The sequence below is a fragment of the Manis pentadactyla genome, chromosome 4, assembly GCF_030020395.1.
Source record: "Manis pentadactyla isolate mManPen7 chromosome 4, mManPen7.hap1, whole genome shotgun sequence".
NCBI lineage: Eukaryota > Metazoa > Chordata > Mammalia > Pholidota > Manidae > Manis > Manis pentadactyla.
Genome location: NC_080022.1, coordinates 81,002,389 through 81,025,000, shown reverse-complemented (window position 1 = coordinate 81,025,000; position 22,612 = coordinate 81,002,389). Strand labels below are relative to the sequence as shown.

Sequence of the window (22,612 nt, the reverse complement as noted above, 5' to 3'; positions counted from 1 at the left end):
GTTAGGATTTAACCTGGGCAGACTGGCTTTGGAACCATCCTGTTAGCCAGAGGCCACAGACTACTACTGGCGGGGCAAAAGCTGGCCTGCTGCATTGTTTTTGTAAACAAAGTTCATTGGGACACAACCACTCTTACTCATTTAATCATTGTATCTCATTCATTTATATATGGCTCCTTTACCCCAAGCTGAATAGTTACAACAGGTTGTATGATCTAAAACTAAACTGTTTATTATCTAGCCCTTTACAGAAAAAGTTTTTCAACTCCTAATAACCGTTGAACTGGATGAAAAGCCAAATCCTGGTGAACTCAGTCATGACCTATTTATAGGTTTGGCAGTAAAGAAATGTTAGATTGGATGGTAGCTTTAAGAAGAAATATGGTAAAATGAGATTTTTTTCACATAGGATTTGAGTCAAATGTTAAAATAGCATTAGAAAAAAATGTCAGTTGAAGGGGAAATAGTGAAGCTGTAAGGGAAGAGTAATGGTGGTATAGGGTTTTGGAGAATGTGAGAGAGAGTAGGAAGATTTCTTATAGGAAGGATCCAAAGACAACTTCAGCCACTGAGCAGATGCAAAAAAGAGAAGAAATATTAGAAATATAGGGCTGTTTTGAAGTGGAGGCAATTACGAATTTTCATTAGAAGGCTGTGACCTCATTCAAGTAGGAATGAAGATAAGGAAATAGTTCAAATAATTGTCTTTCATTATTCAATTATTACTTTTTAAATCTCCTAGTCATGTTTTGTGTTATTAAAAAGTATATTTATAGGAAAAAAAGAATAATTACAAAACTTTGGATGTATTATAAGTACTTAGTATTTTTTCTTTAGTATAACAGCTTGAAATTAGGAAATATGAGTAGACTTTTGTTTTGCTGTATTTCATTATAAATTATTATTTAAAATTAATTTCCAATGAGATTTTTAAAACAGCTTTATTGAGGTGTAATTAACATACAATAAACTACACATATTTAAGGGGTACAGTTTAATCAATTTTGATATGCATGCTCTTGTGAAACCACTGCAATCCAGATAATGTCCCTTTGTAATCTCTCCCCTCTCCTCCCTGCATCTTGCATTTCACCAGTTTTGACATGTTGTGTTTGCATTTTCATTGTGTTCAAAATACTTTCTAACTTTCCCTTTTTCTTCTTTAACATGGATTATTTATTTAGAAGTGTGTTGTTTGGTTTCCTAATACTCACGAATTTTCCAGAGATCTTTCTGTTATTTCTAATTTAATTCCATCTAGTCATAGAACATATTTTGCCTGGTTTGAATCCTTTTAAACCCATTGAGACTTGTTTTATGCCCACAATATGGTCTATTTTGGTAATATCCAGTGTGCACTTGAACATGTTTTGCTGTTATTGGGTGCACTGGTCTATAAACGTCTATCTGGTCAAGATGGCTGATTGTTGAAGCTTGTTGAAGCCTTCCATGTCCTTACTGATTTTCCATCTACGTGTTCTGTCAGTTATTGAAAGAGGGTTATAAATCTCTGGTTATAACTGAATTTGTCCATTTGTCATTGCAGTTGTTAGTTTTTGCTTCATGTATTTTGAACTTGTTTATTAGGTGCCTAAATGTATAGAATTGTCTTGAGATTGCTGGATTAAAGATGGCGGTGTGAGAGGTGAGATATAATACAAAAATATAATTAATACAACTAATCCTGAAAGAGCAAGAGGAAAGAGGGCTGTGCCAGACTGCATACACCTGGAGAAAAGAATAGACCTCACAGAACAGGGTAACTTACCAAAGCCATGGTCCAGCAGGACCCAAGCCCTTCCCCCACCCCATCTTACTGGTGGGAGGAAGAGAAATGGAGCGTGGAGGGAGTGGAGGCCTGGGACTGCTGAACACCTAGCTCTGGAGATCTGCTCTGGGAGCACAAACCTACATTGCATGGTGCTCTGGTGATTAAGGGGGTTGGAAAGCTAAGACAGGCAGAATACCTGGAGAGACTGAGATTCCAGCTGCTTGTGGAAAATAGGGATTCATATCCAACTGCTCTGGGACAATAGAAAGGCGGGCAGTCTGGGAGACTTCCTAACAGTGAGAGGGCAGCTAAAGGGGCAAGGATTGCACAGAGCTTACTGCTCAGGAGAAAGGACAGGTAGACAAAATTGTCTGGGTGCACTCTGCCAGCAGGTTGGGAATTTTCAGGAGCTACAGGCGCTCCAGCCCTCTGGCTGACTATGTAGTTCCAAGGACCCCCTCCATGATATGCAGCCTGCTGTGCCTTCCTCCCGGCCAGCCCACACCTGGCTTGTAAAGTGGCAAACCCTGCCCTGGAGTCAGGCAAGTCAGAGAGAAGCCCTGCCTACGGCAGCTACAAACACAAGGCAGAGAGGCTTATACCTGTTTGCTCTGCCTACTGGTTCTGGCAGTGGAGACAGGCATAGCAGCTGGGAAGCAGGAAACAGCTTTTTCCTCCCCCCAGGCACCAACACCGCTCCCTTGAAACCCTCGACATTGCTCCAGGGGCTGAGCAGCTCCAGAGAGTAGAGCTTCTCAGCACTAGGGGTGCCACATACAAATAGGAAACATCAAAGGAAACTGGTTCAAAGCAAAATCATACATACACCAGAGAAAGAGTCAAACAAAACCGACTTCATGAATCTTCCTAAAAGAGATTTCAAAATAAAAATCATAAACATGCTCACAGAGGTAGAGAAAAATATTCAAGAACTTAGGAATGAATTCCAGTTGGAGGTCCAGTCATTACAGACACAGTATCAGAAATGAAACATACAATGGAAGGTTTTAATAGCAGATTAGATACGGCAGAGGAGATGATAAATGGAATAGAAATTAGAGAAGAGGAATACAAAGAAGCTGAGACACAGAGAGAATAAAAGATCTCTAAGAATGAAAGAATATTGAGAGAATTGTGTGACCAATCCAAACAGAATGATATTTGTATTATAGTGGTACCAGAAGAAGAAGAGAGAGAAAAATGGATAGCAAGTGTCTTTGAGGAGGTAATTACTGACAACTTCCCCAGTCTGGGGAAGGAGATAGTCTCTCAGGCCATGGAGGTGCACAGATCTCCACACAAGTGACCCAAGGAAGACAACACCAAGACATATAATAATTAAAATGGCAAAGATCAAGGATAAGGACAGATTATTAAAGCCACCAAAAAGAGAAATAAGATCACATACAAAGGAAAGCCCATCAGGCTATCATCAGACTTCTCAGCAGAAACCTTACAGGCCAGAAGGGAGTGGCATGATGTATTTAATGCAATGAAGCAGAAGGGCCTCAAACCAAGAATACTTTATCTGGCAAGATTTTCATTTAAATATGAAGGAGGCATTAAACAATTTCCAGATAAACAAGAGCTAAGAGAATTTACATCCCACAAACCATCTCTACAGTGTATTTTGGAGGGACTTCTATAGATAGAAGTATTCCTAAGGTTTAATAGCTGTCATCAGAGGCAATAAAACCATAGTAAAGAAGAGTTAATTACTAAGCAAATGCAAAATTAAATCAACTATCCCCAAAGTCAGTCAAGGGATAGACAAAGAATACAGAATATGATATTTAATACATATGAAGATTAAAGGAGGAAGAGAAAGGAGAAAAAAAGAACCTTTAGATTGTGTTTGTAATAGCATATTAAGTGAGTTAAGTTAGACTCTCAGATAGTAAGGAAGTTAACCTTGAAACTTTGGTAACCATGAATCTAAAGCCTGAAATGGCAATAAGTACATACCTATCGATAATCACCCTAAATGTAAATGGTCTGAATGCACCAATCGAAAGACATGGAGTCACTGAATGCATAAAAAACAAGACTCATCTATATGCTGCCTACAAGAGACTCACTTTAAACCCAAAGACATATACAGACTAACAGTGAAGGGATGGAAAAAGGTATTTCATGCAACTAATAGGGAGAAAAAAGCAGGAGTTGCAGTACTTGTATCAGACAAAATAGACTTTAAAACAAAGTCACAAGAGACAAAGAAGGACATTACATAATGATAAAGGTGTCAGTCCAACAAGATATAACCATTATAAATATCTCTGCACCCAACACAGGAGCACCTACATATGTGAAACAAATACTAACAGAGTTAAAAGGGGAAATAGAATGCAATGCATTCATTCAAGAAGACTTCAACACTCCACTCACCCCAAAGGACAGATCAACCAGACAGAAAATAAATAAAGAGACAGATGTACTGAACAACACATTAGAACAGATGGACCTAACAGATATCTACAGAACTCTACACCCAAAGTAGCAGAATACGCATTCTTCTCAAGTGGACATGGAACATTTTCAAGACCAGATCATATAGTAGGCCACAAAAAGAGCCTTGGTTAATTCAAAAAGATTGAAATTGTAACAACCAGTTTCTCGGACCACAAAGGTATGAAACTAGAAATAAATTATGCAAAGAACATGAAAAATCCACAAACACATGGAGGCTTCACAACATGCTCCTAAATAACCAATGGATCAGTGACCAAATAAAAACAGAGATCAAGCAATATACAGAGACAAATGACAACAATAATTCAACAATGCAAAAATCTGTGGGACGCAGTGAAGGCCATGCTAAGAGGAAAGCATATTGCAATACAGGCCTACCTCAGGAAAGAAGAACAATCCCATATGAAGTCTAAACTGACAATCAATGAAACTAAAAAAGAAGAACAAATGAGTCCCAAAGTCAGTAGAAGGAGGGGCATAATAAAGATTACAGCAGAAATAAATAAAGTCAAGAAGAATAAAACAATAGAAAGAACCACTGAAAGCAAGAGCTGGTTCTTTGAGAAAATAAACAAGATAGATAAACCCCTAGCCAGACTTATCAAGAAAAAAAGGAGAGTCTACACACATAATCAGAAATGAGAAAGGAAAAATCACTACAGACACCACAGAAATACAAATAATTATTAGAGAATACTATGAAAAATTATATGCTAACAAACTGGATAACCTAGAAGAAATGGACTTTCTAGAAAAATACAACCTCCCAAGGCTGACCCAGAAAGAAACAGAAACCTGAACAGACCAATTACCAGTAACAAAATTGAATTGGTAATAAAAAAACTACCTGAGAACAAAACTCCTGGACCAGATGGCGTCACCACTGAATTTTATCAAACATTTAGTGAAGACCTAATACCCATCCTCCTCAAAGTTTTCCAAAAAGTAGAGGAAGAGGGAATACTTCTAAACTCAGTCTATGAGGCCAGCATTACTCTAATACCAAAACCAGGCAAAGACACCACAAGAAAAGAAAATTACAGACCAATATCCCTGCAAACATAGATGCAAATATACTCAACAAAATATTAGCAAACCAACTTGAAAAATATGTCAAAAAGATCATCCACCATTATCAAGTAGGATTTATGTCAGGGATGCAAGGATAGTACACTATTAGAAAATCCATCAACATCATTGACCACATCAATAAAAAGAAGGACAAAAACCACATGATCATCTCCATAAATGCCAAAAAAGCTTTTGACAAAATTCAACATCCATTCATGATAAAAACTCTCAACAAAATGGGTATAGAGGGCAAGTACCTGAAATAATAAAGGCCATATGTGACAAACCCACAGCCAACTTCATACTTAACAGCGAGAAGCTGAAAGCCTTTCCTTTAAGATCAGGAACAAGACAAGGATGCTCACTCTCTCCACTTTTATTCAACATAGTTCTGGAGGTCCTAGCCACAACAATTAGACAACACAAAGAAATAAAGGGCATCCAGACTGGTAAGGAAGAAGTTAAACTGTCACTGTTTGCAGATGGCATGAGACTATACGTAAAAAACCCTAAAGAATGCACTCCAAAACTGTTAGATCTAATATCTGAATTCAGCAAAGTTGCAGGATACAAAATTAAAACACAGAAATCTGTTGCATTCCTGTACACTAATGTTGAACTAGCAAAAGGAAAATAATTCCATTCACAATTGCATCAAAAAGAATAAAATACCTGGGAATAAACCTAACCAAGAAAGTGAAAGACCTATGCTGTGAAAACAACAGGACACTCATGAGAGAAATTAAAGGAGATACCAATAAATGGAAACACATCCCATGCTCATGAATAGGAAGAATTAATATTGTTAAAATGGCCATCCTGACTAAAGCAATCGACAGATTCAGTGCAATTCCTATCAGAATACCAACAGTATTCTTCAATAAACTAAAACAAATTGTTCTAAAATTCACATGGAACCACAAAAGACTCCGAATAGCCAAAGCAAACCTAAGAAGGAAGAATAAAGCTTTGGGGATTATGCTCCCTGACTTCAAGCTCTACTATAAAGCCACAGTAATCAAGACAATTTGGTACTGGCACAAGAACAGACCCATTGACCAATGGAACAGACTAGAGAGCCCAGATATAAACCCAACCATATGTGGTCAATTAATGTACAATAAAGGAATTGTGGACATACAATGGAGAAATGACAACCTCTTCAACAACTGTTTTTGGCAAAACTGGACAGCTACATGCAAGAGAATGAAACTGGGTTATTGTTTAACCCCATACACTAAAGTAAATTCGAAATGGATCAAAGACCTGAATGTTAAGTCATGAAACCATAGAACTCTTAGAAGACAATACAGGCAAAAATCTCCTGAATATAAACATGAGCAACTTCTTCCTGAACGCATCTCCTTGAGCAAGGGAAACAAAAGTAAAAATGAACACTACATCAAACTAAAAGCTTCTGTACAGCAAAGGACACCATCAAAAGAACAAAAAGGCATCCTACAGTGTGGGAGAATGTATGTGTAAATGACATATCCGACAAGGGGTTAACATCCAAAATATATAAAGAACTCATGTGCCTCAATACCCAAAAAGCAAATAACCTGATTAAAAAATGGGCGGAGGATATGAAGAGACAATTCTCTAATGAAGAAATTCAGATGGCCAACAGACAGATGAAACGATGCTCCACATCACTAATCATCAGGCAAATACAAATTAAAACTACAATGAGGTATCACCTCACACCAGTTAGGATGGCCAGCAATGAAAAGACTAAGAACAAATGCTGGCAAGGATGCAGAGAAAGGGAAACCCTCCTACACTGCTGGTGGGAATGTAAGCTAGTTCAACCATTGTGGAAAGCAATATGGAGGTTCCTCAAAAAACTAAAAATAGAAATACCATTTGACCCGGGAATCTGACTTCTTGGAATACCCAAAGAATACAAGTTCCCAGTTTCAAAAAGACATATGCACCCCTATGTTTATCGCAGCCGTATTTACAATAGCCAGGATATGGAAGCGACTTAAGTGTCCATCAGTAGATTCATGGATAAAGAAAAGGTGATACATATACACAATGGAATACTATTCAGCCATAAGAAAGAAACAAATCCTACCATTTGCAACAATATGGATGGAGCTGGAGGATATTATGCTCAGTGAAATAAGGCAGGCAAAGAAAGACAAGTGCCAAATGGTTTCCCTCATTTGTGAAGTATAACAACAAAGTAAAACTGAAGGAAAAAAACAGACAGCAGCAGCATCACAGTGTCCAAGAAGGGACTAGCCGTTACCAAAGGGGAGGGGTGTGTGAGGGTGGGTGGGGAGGGAGGGAGAAGGTGATTGAGGGGTATTATGTTTAGTACTCATGGTGTGAGGTGTCACGGGGAAGACAGTATAGCACAGTGAAGGCAAATAGTGAATCTGTGGCGTCTTGCTACACTGATGGACAGTGACTGCAATGGGGTATGGGTAGGGACTTGATAATATGGGAAAATGTGTAACCACATTGTTTTTTCATATGAAACCTTCATAAGAATGTATATCAATAATACCCTAATAAAAAAAAAGAATTGTCATGATAGATTGACTCCTTCACCATTATAAAAACGACTTTTATCTTTGGTAGTTTCCTTTACTCAAAGCAATCTAGTTTGTGTGGTACTAGGCAGTAACCTGGGGCAGTTGCAGAACAAACCACATTTGTGTTTGTCAGGGTTCTTGTCTTTTATTGTCTGATAACAATGTCTTGAAAGGTGTTGTTTCATGTTTTGTACAGGTTTCTTGTAGTTATTCCAGGCAGAAGTATAAAACCTGTTCTTCAATTTTCACCAGAGCAGAAGTCCAAACATATTTTTTAAGTTATTTATGGTTGTTCTTAAGTTTTTCTTTTTGTTTGTATCAAGGAAACTTAAAAGAATCTAATGATAGGTATGGACATTAGTCTCTCATATCTACAAAGGCTTATATTTGTAAAATCTTGATTGTAATTTCATGATGTTTACAGGCTTGAAGTTTAATTCATCCCTGCTTAGGAATTCTTGCTTTCCAGGAAGGATTTTCAACCCTAGTTGCACATTAGAATCATCTGGGAGAGCTTTTGAGCAAATACCTATGCTTCACCAGACCTGTGAAATCTGAATCTATGATAGCAGAATCCAGAGTTTGTTTTTAAAACTCCCCAGGTAATTCTTTTGTACAGCTAAGCTTAAGAAAAAATCTGTTTTAAAGCAACGATGGCTTCCTCTGTACTGGTTTCTTTACCTTCCCTTTATTGGCAAGGATCCTAGGGAGGGTGAAATACAGGGAGTCAGGTGCTCTTTATACTCAACCTGAGTAAAAGGGGTTACTTTTAAAAAATTGCCAATTCCACCTTCAGATTTTGTCTTAGTAAATTGTATCTGGGCTTTTTTAACAAAGGTGCATGTGGAAGAAATTATACTAAGAAGTTTTTTCAATTATATTTCACAATTTGCTCTAACGAAATGCAAAATGTTAAAATATCCCTATGGTAAGCAATACACAGCTATTTATCAATTAACATGTACCTCAGAACCCAAGAGCCTATAAGAAATAAGGTTATTAGTAAATAGGAATTTAAATTTCTAAAACATTGTTTTTTATGTGATATGTTTTGTATATAGGTTTTATGCTATGTCAAATGTATATATGACTTCAATTGGAATTTGTAGTGAAAAATATACTTCCTGTAGACTTAAGTGAGCCACAGTACATTTAGCTGTTTTTAAAAATGTCATAAAGCGATAAGCAAGAGAAAATAGCACAGAGCTGGCATACCATGGACTCTGACTCCAAGACTGATTAATTTCACATTGAGTCACTTTTAGATGTGTCAAATTATATCATGCATGGAGTAGTCAGTTTGGAATGTCAGCTACTTCTGTGCAATCTGATCGGTATGGTTTCTTTAATGAAGAACTTGGATATCATATCCATGTTGAATAATAGGTTTTCAGTTTACCTTCTAATGCTTCTAGAAGTAATGTAGATTTTTAAAGGATTAAATAAATGACTTTGTATAAATCTAGTTTAAAATACTTCTTCTCTCATTTATTGTAACCAACCTTTACCTAGCTGTGAACTTCACAGAAGTTAATGAAGAAAACAAAAATGATCTCTTCAGAGAAGTCTTTTCTTCCATTGAAACCTTGGCCTTTACCTTTGGGAATATGTAAGTAGAAGACTGTCATTTAAAGAAATTTGGGCTTAGGTGTCTCAAGGCAAGTTTCTCACATAGTTCAGTAGATACATGGAAAATAAAGTTTTAACCAATATAAAATATTATCACAACTTTGGAAAGGCTACATTCAGTGTGGCTTTATTACTGTATTTAGAGGTGTCTTTATAGCTGTGTAGAAGCAACATCTATTTACAAGTGACTGTGTGACTTATGTGAACAGATTTCTAGAAGTTTATTTCCAAGATTCCTAATTTTAAAAATATATTCTAGATGGCATGTTGAATGTAAAGCCTGTGACAGAGCAATGTAATGACTTGGCTTTTTATTTCTATTTCTTTTTTTTTTTTAACTTCCTTGGATAGCCTGACAAATTTCCTTATGGGAGATGTAGGCAATGATTCATTATTACAACTGCCTGTTTCTCGGGAAAGTAAGGTAGGCCAAATTTTTGTGTAAAAGCAAAGACTTTAATTTTTTAACTTAATATTTCAGTAATTTCCTAATCTTAATCTCATATTACTCCCTGATAGTTTGGAGTTTAGCAAGAAATAGAGATCAGTTAATTTTAAATATAATTTATGGTCAGTTTCTTCAAAAATTTATTGTACTTTGTGAGTGGAACTATCATTTTAAAAGGATGTATCTGATGCTTTTTTATAGTGATTTATATAATGAATCCATATGTCATATGGTCCAAAATTTTAGTAAGTAATTCTTAACCATTTTTTCCTCCTGAAATTGTTGCACATCTTAAAGACTAGTGGGAACTTAGAAAAATAATGCAGAAAGTTAAAGAAAATGTTAATCTTTTCATACAGCCTACAGTTTGTTACCATGACACAATTATTAACAGGGTTATAGGCCTTAATTCTCCCTATAAGAACATCCCTATAAGTATATCAGAGACTTGGGATTCTGATTCCCAATTGGACGAAAAATTGATATGAAATAATAGAATACAAGGAATGTATGTAGAATATTGCTTTTAAGATTTATAATAGTAATACTTATATTTGATTGAAATTTTTCATAAAATGTAATAATATGTAAGATATTATTAAAAATTGCATTAGGGATATATGTTGATGATTTCCTGTTAAGGATGACCAGATACAAAAAGATGTCAATGAATATTTGGAAATGTGCCAAGTATTTGTGTTCTATCAAAATAATGTAAAAATTTTTAGGTCTTTCTTAAAGAGATACAAAATATGAATGACTGCTTAAGGCATTTGTTAGGTGTGCTCAATATTGAGAAAAAGATTGTAACTAGTTTTGAAATTATCCATTGATGAATCAAGGATAGTGTATAAACCATATAAGATTTTAAGATTTTTAAATATTTTCCTATTTTTATTTTTTTGTCAATTTTCTTTTCTAACTTGCTGCTAGTTCAGAAGATATAATAAAACATATCTGTTTGACAAGGAAAATAAAACATTACATTTCCTGTTCCTTTGTCTCTGTTGTGCACACACATTATACTAAAATTAATAGGAAATTACTTTTTCCTTTTTTTCATTTGTACCTTGTTTTCCATTTTGAGGTTTTTAATTTACCCTAGAGATTGAAATTCAGAAGTCCACAATGATACAATACTAATAATAAAATAAAATTACTTCGTTTCATGAAGAGTTTTGAAAAATATCTTTAAAAATGCTGCCTTTTATTTAATAGTGCTCATTATGTACCAGGCACTGTGCTAAGTCTGTATCATTGTAATCCTTAAAATAGCCGTATGAAAAGAGTGTTCTTAACCCCGTTTTACAAAAAGGGCAAACCAAAGTTAAATGACTGTAAATATTATGTGGCCTAGTGTCATACAGCTATTAAATAATAGAGCTTGACTTCAAACCCAGGTCTCTTTGATCCCTTTTGCATTGAAAATCCCTTCATATTCTGTACTGTGCAACTTAGTAGGTCAGATTTGTTTAAGAGTTCACAATTTTGGTAGAGTGTTTTCCTGCATTGTCCAATAAAGGTGCCACTTGCCACATGTACCTCTTTAAATTTAAATTAATTAAAATACATAAAATTTAAAATCCCCCTCATTTACATTATCCACTTTTCAAATGCTCATACAGCTAGATGTAGCTAGTAGCTATTTTATTGGACAGTACAGATAAAAAACATTTCTATCATAGAAAGCTCTGCACCAAGCTGTCCATAGACTTTCAGAGAAAAGCTTGTCATGTAATAAAATGGTAAAAGATCGCTGGACGAGATAGATCTTTGTCTTCTACTTTGATAGCAATCTATATGGATTGCTTCTGAGCTTCCTGACTGATATTTTTAAGATAGGCAGAATTTAGTTTTGAGTAGATTCACTAATGTTAACTATAATGCTGTTAGTAAACAATGAGGTTATTCATTTTTGGACCTAGAGAACAGCTGTTGTAAAAAGCTATATAATTCTTATAAAATGTTCTGGTATTAAAACAGGCTTCTTAGGCTCTGTGAGTTCTAAATACTTGAAATTCTTTAGCAGGAATTATGTCACAGTAACAAATTAGAGTGAAAAATTGCTGAAGCAAAGATCTGTTATCTTCTGCTCTAATCTCAGATCTGTTTTCTTCTATGTTGTAAGTCTTTTGAAAATGTTTCTGTGGAATCAGTGGACTCATCCAATGAAAAAGGTAATGCTTGAGGTTCTTACAACTTCAAACTTCTTGTAGTTACTTTCAATAAATTGGATTACTCACTCTCTTCTTGCTTAGTAATGTAAAGTACTCATTTTTTGACATAAAGGATATGTAATGTTTTATATAAAACATGAGAAAAAACTGCTAGAGTAGACAGTAATGTGATAATATACTGATCAAGAATTACATAGGGCTTATAAATTGAAAAAATACATACTAAGATAAAACCTACATTATGTAATTTGAAACCATTGTAGTTTAAACTGCTGAATGCTTCTTTGTTTAGAGTTAGCTGCTCATATTTAATATATACTTATCTTGATATTTTTATTTTCAGGAAATTTTTCTCCTATGGAACTAGACAGCATGCTGTTAAAGAACACTGACTCTATAGAATTAGCTTTGTCATATGCTAAAACATGGTCAAAATATACCAAGAACATAGTTTCATGGGTTGAAAAGAAACTTAACTTGGGTGAGTTGTTCTTTGGGCATCTGATTAACTTTGGCATATGAGAACTAAATTGTGATTCATTTTCTACAGGCTATGAATAATGTGATTCCAAATTAGTAGCTGTTTCATTGTGATGAATAAAATCATTGTCCATTATCTCTTCTTGAAATAGGAAGGACTCTTACAATAAATGTACTTACTGAACATTACTGTGGGGCAATCAGTGGATCTGGGGACAAAGACAAATAGTATACTGTCTTTGCTTTTAAGGAAGTCACACTCTAGTGGGTGAAAAGAAATACAATCAAATAATATGGTTAAAGGAGATAAAGGCAACAGGAGATGTGTGAGCAGAAAACAATGGAAACATATAAGGAGCATCTTAATAGCTAACATTTTTCTTAGCGTTTTATAGTTGACAAAATGTTTTCATATCTTTTCTCGCATTTAATCCTTCCCAAAACTCTGAGGGGAAGGCAAGACAATTATTATCCCCATTTTACAGCTGAGGCAAGCAAGACACGTGATTTCACTAAAGTCAGATAGCAGATTTGCCTAAGATCATATAGTAGTAACTGAAAATACAGAATTTACCCAAAGCTTGTGCTTTTCTACTACATTATTTGCTTGTAATAGGGAATGCCTATAAGAATCACCTGAATAGCCTTACAAAAGGACATAGACAGGCATAGGTTCCATCCCCAAGAAAGGTGAAGTCTAAGCAAATGTATTTTCAAAGTTTCTTAGTTTATTTTGATGAGCACTTCTGATTAAATACCACAGCATCAAATCATGATACAGACTAGTATTTGTGATCACTTTTTAATGGGGAATTATTAATATTTTAGAATATGGAGGGGAAAAGTAAGTTACTTTTACCTCCTGATGCCTTCTTTGAACTTTTCAGAATTGGAGTCCACTAGAAATATTGTCAAGTTGGCAGAGGCAACTAGAACTAGCATTGGACTACAGGTAAGAGTTCAGCGAGCTTCTAGGATTCTATAATGAGATTACTCAGATAGCTCCTGATAGTGCCTTGCAAAATCTGAAAATTTCATAGTTAATATAGGGAAGAACTTAAATTCTAAACTTTTTATTGACAAAATTAAGTTCCTTTGAGATGTACATGGATACCTGTTATGAGAAAAACAAGGAAATTGACAAGTTTATATAAATATTGGTTTTCTTTTAGCTACTAATTTTGCTAACTAGTTTTATGATTCATTACAATTAATTTTCAGTATTTTTCTCATATAGTCATATTTATGACTAGCCATTTTTCTGGGACTAAAAGTCTAAACTTAAAATTTCTCTTTTTTGAAGAAGAGTAGTGGGGGAGTCCATTTCTACTAGAAAATTTATTTTCAATTTTAAATTCTAGGAGTTCATGCCATTGAAGTCTCTTTTTACCAATGCCCTTCTTAATGACATAGAGAGCAGTCACCTTTTACAACAAACAATTGCAGCTCTCCAAGCCAACAAATTTGTGCAGGTAAAAATTTATTTGTACAATACATATTTTTTTAAAAACAGTAAACCTTTAGCAAACAGTATTTTTTCTTTCTTTTTTTAAAATACCCTTGACAGCCTCTACTTGGGAGGAAAAATGAAATGGAAAAACAAAGGAAAGAAATAAAAGAACTTTGGAAACAGGAACAAAATAAAATGGTGAGTATTATAATGAAGTTTCACTTACCCATTTGTGAACATCCAAAATCATCTACAGTATATAAGCATCTACCCTATGCAGATGCATACCTTACCCAATAGGTTTTCTAAAATGCTGTCTAAACAATCTTGCTGAATATGATGAAGAAACTTGTAATTAGGGTTTCTTTCTTTTTCTAGATTTAATACTCTGTTTTTCCTGTGTAGCTTGAAGCAGAGACTGCTCTTAAAAAGGCAAAATTGCTATGCATGCAACGTCAAGATGAGTATGAAAAAGCAAAATCTTCCATGTTTCGTGCAGAAGAGGAGCATATGTACTCAAGTGGAGGATTAGTAAAAAATCTCAACAAGCAGTTAGAAAAAAAGCGCAGGCTGGAAGAGGAGGCTCTTCAAAAAGTAATCATCTTTTTTGTTATTTCCAACTTGAATTAGCAATAATCTTCTAAGCCTTTGGTTCTCAAATTTTAGCACACAGCAGCAGCACCTGGAAAGCTTGTTAAACAGACTGCCTGGCACCCACCCCCAGAGTTTCTTATTCAGTAGGTTTAGGGTAGGTCCAGACAACTTGCATTTCTGTAATAAGCTCCCAGGTGAAGCTGCTCCTGCTGGGGATCCACTTTGAGAACCACTGTGCTAAGAGAGCTTTGCTTCTCTTATTAATTTTTGGATTTGTTTGTGAAAGACATGCCTAAGAGAAGGCAGTAATTTAATTTTTTGTTCTCATTGTTCAGAAAGTTCACTGTTTAGGCAACTATGTGTATGTGTACTAATTCCAGTACCCGATAGCAAGACTAATTTGGAGCTTTGTATTATTGTGAAATATAAATTGATAAATTCTATAGAGTACTATATGGAAAATGGTTAATATAAATAGAAAAGGCTGTTAAATAGAAGTGGACATGTATTTTATAGACAAATAAAATACTAATTATAAATTGTACTTGGCTATCTATTAAAGTGAAGTGCCATTGAATTGCTGACCAGATTGTTATCTTTAGGTATGTCTTGCCAATGGGTTTCAGCCCCCAGCAAGGTTGCTATAGGTTCAGTGTGACCAAAGAAATGACAATAGAACGTTTCTTTGGGGTGAAAGGGTTTACTACCCGGTTTGTTCTCCTGGCGGTAGGTCAAGCACTAGCGTCTCTGCCTCTGCCCAGAGCACTGGGCCAAGCTCTCTATATAGCTTATTGCCTATGGGTGTGGAAGCGGCAGCCTAGGAACAGGCCAGTTACATCATCAAGTGGTTTAAGTTCAGTGAGGATCCTGGCCATAGGAATCCCAACTTCCCCACAAGGTATATACTATTTAATACATAGACTGTTTCAGATTTTTCATCCAAAAAGGCTTTTCAGTGATTTAAATTAAATTGAGTTTTACTATAATAAGTATTTGTTTTAAAATATAGGTTCTGGTGATCAGTTTTATTTTTTTTTTCTGTGATATTCCTGAAGGTAGAAGAAGCAAATGAACTCTACAAAGTTTGTGTGACAAATGTTGAAGAAAGACGAAATGATCTAGAAAATACCAAAAGAGAAATTTTAACACAACTCCAGAAACTTGTTTTCCAGTGTGATCTTACCCTTAAAGCTGTAAGTAATTTCTTTGATATTTTGAAGGCCAAAGGGAAAAACAAGAGTCTATCTATGTCTCTGCAGGAGGGAGAAAGATGCTTGATGAGTCATGATTCTTATAGGTTTTTCTGAGATTAGTGGAACATTAAAAGTTTGAAAATTGACTTTTAGTTTTTAATAGTGGTATATGATTTGAGTTTCATCTGGTTCTCCACCCCATGGATTGATAATCTGGTTAATTAAAATTGAAGTCTGAGAGTATGAAATTGCCTATAAGCCACTGCCTTCCTTGCCTTGCTTAACAAAATGGATTTGACCTCTTCTATCAATACCATGAGATCTGTTCATCAAAATTTGAGTAAATTAAATATTAAAATTTAACCCAATGATTTATTTGAAGACAAAGCATCTTGCCATTAAGTGTTTTCATTTGCCTTTTTAAAATGGTTTTTATAAAAATATACATACAAAATAACTTTCTTTGGTGTACATTTCATGAGTTTTGACACATGTATAAATTCATGTAACCACCACAATCACAATCAAGATTCAGAACAATTCCATCACTCAGAAGAAATTTCCTCATGTCACCCCTTCATAGTCAAAATCTTCACCCACCTCTAAGCCCTGGCAAGTACTAGTCTATTCTCCATCTTAGGGTTTTATATTTTTCAGAGTGTTAGTATAATGGAATCATATTAAGCTTTTTTACTCAGGAAAATGCCTTTGAGATTTGTCAGTGTATCAGTAGTTCATTTATTTTTATTGCTAAAAGTATTTCATTATATGAATGTACTACAGTGTTTATCCATTCACCATTTGGACATTTGCATTGTTTTCCAGTTGTAGGTGGCTAAGTAGAGCTATTATGAATATTTGTTTCCAGGTTTTTGTGTGAACATAAGTTTTCATATTTCTAGGGTAAATGTCTAGGAGTGAGATTACTGGATCTATCCATTAAAGTGAAGTTTCCTTGAGTTGCTGACCAAACAGATTGTTATCTTTCGGTATATTCTGTTTAACACATAGACTGTTGCAGAACTTTCGTGCATAAAAGTTTTCATGCATAAATGTCTATTTAATTTCACAAGAAATTGCCAAACTTTTCCAGAGTGGCCATAACATTTTTTATTCTAATCAGCAGTGTGTAAGAGTTCCACTTGTTCTATATCCTTGACAATACTTGCCAGCTGTTGCTTTTATATTTTAAGTGTTCTAGTAGGTGTGCAGTGGTAGTGGTTTTAATTTGTGTTTCCAGAGTTACTAATGCTATTGAGCATCTTTTCAAGGGCTTCTTTGCAGTTTGAATTGTGCCTGTTTTTAAAAATTGAGTTGTTTTCTTATTGTTGAGCTTGCTTATATTTTCTTCCAGTTTAAGGCTTCTCCTTCTTTTAGCAGTGTCTTTCAGGAGCAAAAGGTTTTATATCTGATGGAGTCTAACTTACCAATTTCTTCTTTTATGGTCATACTTTGGCATTATATCAAAGAGTGCTTTGCCTAAACCAAAGTCACAAAGACTTTTCTGTGCTTTCAACTAAAATTTTATAATTTGGTGTTGATATATTATCTATTTTGAGTTAGTTAACTTTTGTATAAAGGGTGAACTACAAGTTGAAGTTCATTTTTGCATATGGGTGTTGTATTAAAATTATATCCGTGGGATTTTAATTTATGGAGGTAACTGAATGCTGACATGGAAAGGTCAAGATCATTGGAAGATGAATTCCTTACAGTTCCTGAGAGAAGGGAACATGCCAAGCCAGGCAGAGCTATAGGTGAAGTACCAGCTTTGATGAAGCTGAAGCAGGAGTGAGGGGAAAGCTGAGTACAGAGCCCTTTACTTGGGTTTCTGAAGTAAAGGCAAGGTAGGGCAGGATAAGTAATATAGAATTGGCTAGTTTGAATAATTCCAGTGGACTTGGGGTGTAGGACTAGTTTGCTTGGTACATGGCATTGGGATGATTTAAGGCAGGAGAAAAAAGTGGCTTGGTGTGTGAAAGTTAGGCAATGAGTGGTTTGGGTTGCATATGAAAGATGTGCTCCTAGCTAAGAATTGGCTAGCCGTGAGAGGAGCAGTCTGTCCCTATCAGTAAGTTTTTTAAAGACGTCAAATGCATGAAATAGAGAAAATTTTAAAAAGCATGGTTAATACAGGCATCCACTTGTTTTAGTACCATTTGTTGAAAACATTGTGCCATCTGCATTGAATTGCCATTGTGTCTTTGTCAAAAATCAATTGACCATATTTTTATAGGTCTGTGTCTAGACCTTCTGTTGTGTTCCATGGATATATGGGTCTGTCATATTGCCAAATTACCAAAACCCTACTATGTTGATTACTGTCTATTATAGGGAGTCTTAAAATCAGGTGGTATGAGTCTTCCAACTTTTCTTTCTTTTTTTTTTTTAGAATTGTTCTGAGTATTCAAGATCCTTTCACTTCCCATAAAAAATGATGTTTGTATCAGCTTGACTGTATACAAAAAATCCTGCTAATGTTTTGATTGAAGTTCTGTTCAAGCTTAGATCAGATTGGGGAGAATTGACTATATATGTAACATCGTCACTATACATAGAGTTGTTTAATCCATGAGCAAAGTATATCTCTGCATTTATTTAGGTATATGATATTTTAAAAATCAGCATTTTATAGTTTTCAACATGTAATTATTTTACATGTTTTTTTAGGTTTAGACCTGTATACATGTGTGTGTTTTGGGAGCTATTGGGAATGTGATTTGTATAAGTAGTAATAAATTATATAAAATTTATATGTATTACAAAAATTATATAAATTATATAAAATATGGATATACAAATTATATAAATATAAATTATACACATGCATAATTTATGTGTATGTGTGTATCTAAGCATACATATACATACATTTAATTTCAAATTTCAGTTCATTGTTAGTATTTAGAAGTGCAAGTGATTTTTGTATGTTGATCTTATATCTTGCAACCTTGTTAAACTCACTTAGCTTTAGGAACTTTTTCAAAAGAATTGAGGTTTTCTACTTAGAAAATCATCTTATCTGCAAATAGGGACAGTTTTATTTCTTTCTTCCCAATCTGTATTCCTTTTATTTCTTTTTCTTATTGCACGGGCTATGACTTCCACTTCATTGTTAAATAGGAGTGGTGAGAGAAGATAATCCTTGTCTTATTCTTGATCATAGAGATAAAGCACTTGGTCTTTCACAAATAAATATGATGATATCTGTAGGTTTTTTGAAGATGCCCTTTATCAGGTTAAGGACTCCCCCCTTTTTTAGTTTTCTGAGAGTTTTATGTTGAAAATGTTGGATTTTATCAAATGATTTTTTGGTATTATTTGATTGTTGTGATAATAGAGTTTTTCTTCTTGGGTCTTTTAATAGAATGGATTAATTTGAGTGTTGATTTAGCCCTGCATTCCTGGGCTAAGTGGCTCCTGGTTGTGATGTATTCAACCAATTCATACTGTTGGATTCAGTTTGTTAATATTTTTGTTTAGCATTTTTTTCTTTTTCTGTTAGTGAAATATATTGGCATGTTGGTTTTTTTTGTCTTTTCTTACACAGTCTTTGTCTGGTTTTGATATCAAGATAATTCTGGCCTTATAAAATGAGTTGGGAAGTGTTCCTTTCTATTCTGTTTTCTGGAAGAGATTTTGTAGAATTGTGCTTTAAATGGCAGCATTCCCTGATGAAAGTATCTGGGGATGGGGTTTTCATATTTGGAATATTTTTCACTGTGTGAAAATCATTTTGATTAGGCCTATTAAAGGTAATTATATTTTGGGTGGTTAAATTTTGGTATTTGTGGCTTTCCTAGAATTGGCCCCTTTCATCTAAGTTGTGGGATTTATGTTTATGAAGTTATTCATAGTATCTCTTATACTTTGAATGTTTCAGTAGGCTTTATAGATATTCTCTCTTTCATGCTTGATATTAGTAATCTGTCTTCTCTCTCTGTCTGTTAGTCTGGCTGGAGTGTTACAAATTTTATTGATCTTTTTCAAAGAAACAGCTTTGACTTAATTGGTTTTTCTCTATTTGTCTTTTATAAATTTCTGCTTTTTATTCTTTATTTCTGCTTGCTTTGGGGTTTATTTTGCCATTCTTTTTAGTTTCTTTAAGGTGGAAATTTAGATTAATTGAGAGTTTCCTGCTTTTTAATACTAATATTTAATGATTTAAAGTTCCCTCTAGTCACTGCTTATCTACATCCCACAAAGTTTGAACTTTGTATTACCATATATATACAGTTCAGAGTTATTTTCTAATTTGTCTTGAGACTTCATCATTGACTTGTGGGTAATATAGAAGTTTGTTGTTTAATTTACAAGTATTTGAATATTTTCTGTTAATCTTCCTGATACTGATTTCTAGCTTAATTCTGTTATGGTGAGATAAGTTATTTTGTATAATTTCAGTTCTCTTAAATTAATTATGGTTTGTTTTAGGACCCTGAATGTGGTCTGTTTTGGTGAACGCTCCATGTGCGCACTTACATGCACTTAGACTGTGTATTCTGCTACTGGCTGCAGTGTTGTGTGATGTCAGTTATTTCCTGTTGGTTTATGGTCTTACTTATTTTTTCTATATCCTTGGGGATGAATTTTTTACTTCTGCCAATAACTGAGAAAGGCATTTTGAAGTCTTCACCATACTGTATATTTATAGTCCTATTAGTTTTTGCTTTCTGTACTTTGAAACTCATCATTTACATATATATTAATGATTATTATATGTTCTTGGTGAATTATTCCTGTTATTCTTATGAAATGTCTCTTTTTATCCTGTTGACTTTCCTTTTTAGTATACTTTATGTAATATTGATATAACTGTTTCACTTTTATTCTGATTATTTTTAGCATGGGCTATCTTTTTCTGTTTGTTTACTTTTATCATTATATATATTGTGAATTTCTTATGTAGCATATACTTCAGTCTTGATTTTGTAAAAATCCTTTGACAGTTTCTATCTTTTAACTAAAATGTTTAGGCCACTTATATTTAGTGTAAATATATGTTCAGATTTAGGCCAACTTTTTGCTTTTCTTGTTTTCTTACGTTTTTTTTTGTACCTTACGTTTCCCTTCTTTTGTTTCCCTTTTGCTGCATATTTTAGATAAATTGATAATTGTTTAGAACTACATTTTAACTTATCTGTTTATATATTTGATATAATTTAATTTTTTTACTTATATGTTAGAATTATATTCTCTGAAATGCTTATTTTAATTTGCCATCTACATTTTAGTTTATGTGTTGTGTTTTTGGATATATCTCTACATAGTTTTTTTTATAATAGTTGTACTAGGGATAGATACACACACACACACACACACACACACACACACACACACACACAAACTTTTAAAAGTCCACTTTGAATTACTATCTTAAGTGTTTCAAGTGAAATGTAGAAACTACACCACTTGTACCTGTACCTGCTTTGGGCTGTAGTTGACATATGTATATTACATCTATGCACATTGAAAACATCACCAATCTTGTAATTTTTTCTTTAAAAAGTCACACATTTTAGAGAAATAAAGAGAACTGGGCTTTTATATTTACCCAGATGTTTACCATTTCTGTTATTATTCTTTCATTCTTGAGGCTCCATCTTCCCCCTGCTATCATTTCTCCTTTTACTCTAAAGAACTTCCTTTTCCATTTATTTTATAGTAGGTCTGCTGGCTATGAATTCTCTTGGTTGTCTTTCATATGAGAATATCTTTATTCATCTTCACTCTTGAAGGACATTTTCACTGGATATAGAATTCATTTTTTTCTTTCAACACTTTAAATATGTTGTCCCACTGCTTCTGGCCTCCATAGTTTCTAATGAGAAATCCATAGCCATTTGAATCATTGTTTTCCTATGTGGAGTATGTTCTCTTTCTTTAGTTGCTTGCAAGATTTCTTTGTTTTCAGGATTTTTATTAAAATATATCTGGATGTAAGTTTTGTTGCATTTATCCTGTTTTGGAATGCCTGAACTTCTTGAATCTGCATGTTTGACTTGAAATATTTGGGAAGTTTTCAGGTATTGTTTCTTCAAATATTTTTTGTAGCACTCTCTCTTCTAAGACTCCAGTGACTCAAATGTTACATCTTTTGTTATTATCCCACAGGTCTGGAGGGTCTTTGTTTTTTTTTACCAGTATCTTTTATCTTGTTTGTTTATATTGTTCTATTGATCTGTCTTAGGTTAACTGACTCTTTCTTTTGTTATCTCCATTTTCCTATACAGTCAATCCAATAAATATTTTGGTTATTATATTTTTCAATACCAAAATTTCCTTTTGTTTCTTTTTTGTATCTTCTATTTCTTTGCTTAAGTCTTTCCATGTTTCAAGATTGTCCTTCTTGAAATTGTTGTAAAGCTGCTTTAAACTCTTATCTGATAGATAGTCCAGATAGCTGAGTCATCTCAATGTTGGTGTCTTTTATTGTCTTCTCTTATGAATTGTGGAGATTTTCCTGGTTCTTCATGTAACAAGTAATTTTGACCTGGACATTTTCGATATTACCTTATGTAACTCTAGGTCTTATTCAGAATGTATATTGAATGTTGATTTTTAAACCTTTCAGCAAGCATTTTATCTAAGGACTCCTTTTTAGGTCTTCTAGCTGGAAAATTGTAGTTGATTGCTTCTGCTACTGTCAAGGGCCAAGTAGGGGAAGGATAAATAAGGAAAAAAACAACATATTTCAAGCCTCATATTCTACAGACCATAGTTCATCTGGTCATAGAGAAAAATTCCCTTCAGAATGTTAGATGCCTTTTCATCTGCTATC

At 34.2% G+C, this 22,612-nt stretch overlaps 1 protein-coding gene across 2 annotated transcripts in view; it reads left to right on the top strand.

The window, feature by feature from the left end:
* The window catches only part of ARHGAP29 (Rho GTPase activating protein 29), an 83,038-nt gene that overhangs the window by 40,115 nt on the left and 20,311 nt on the right, over positions 1 to 22,612 (top strand). For both annotated transcript variants that reach the window (XM_036906506.2, XM_036906507.2), the window contains exons 4-12: positions 9,373 to 9,469; positions 9,841 to 9,913; positions 12,066 to 12,114; positions 12,458 to 12,595; positions 13,482 to 13,546; positions 13,956 to 14,066; positions 14,162 to 14,242; positions 14,450 to 14,638; positions 15,694 to 15,831. In XM_036906506.2, the coding sequence (XP_036762401.2) occupies positions 9,373 to 9,469; positions 9,841 to 9,913; positions 12,066 to 12,114; positions 12,458 to 12,595; positions 13,482 to 13,546; positions 13,956 to 14,066; positions 14,162 to 14,242; positions 14,450 to 14,638; positions 15,694 to 15,831 (941 nt within the window). The remainder of the gene's footprint in view (positions 1 to 9,372; positions 9,470 to 9,840; positions 9,914 to 12,065; positions 12,115 to 12,457; positions 12,596 to 13,481; positions 13,547 to 13,955; positions 14,067 to 14,161; positions 14,243 to 14,449; positions 14,639 to 15,693; positions 15,832 to 22,612) is intronic.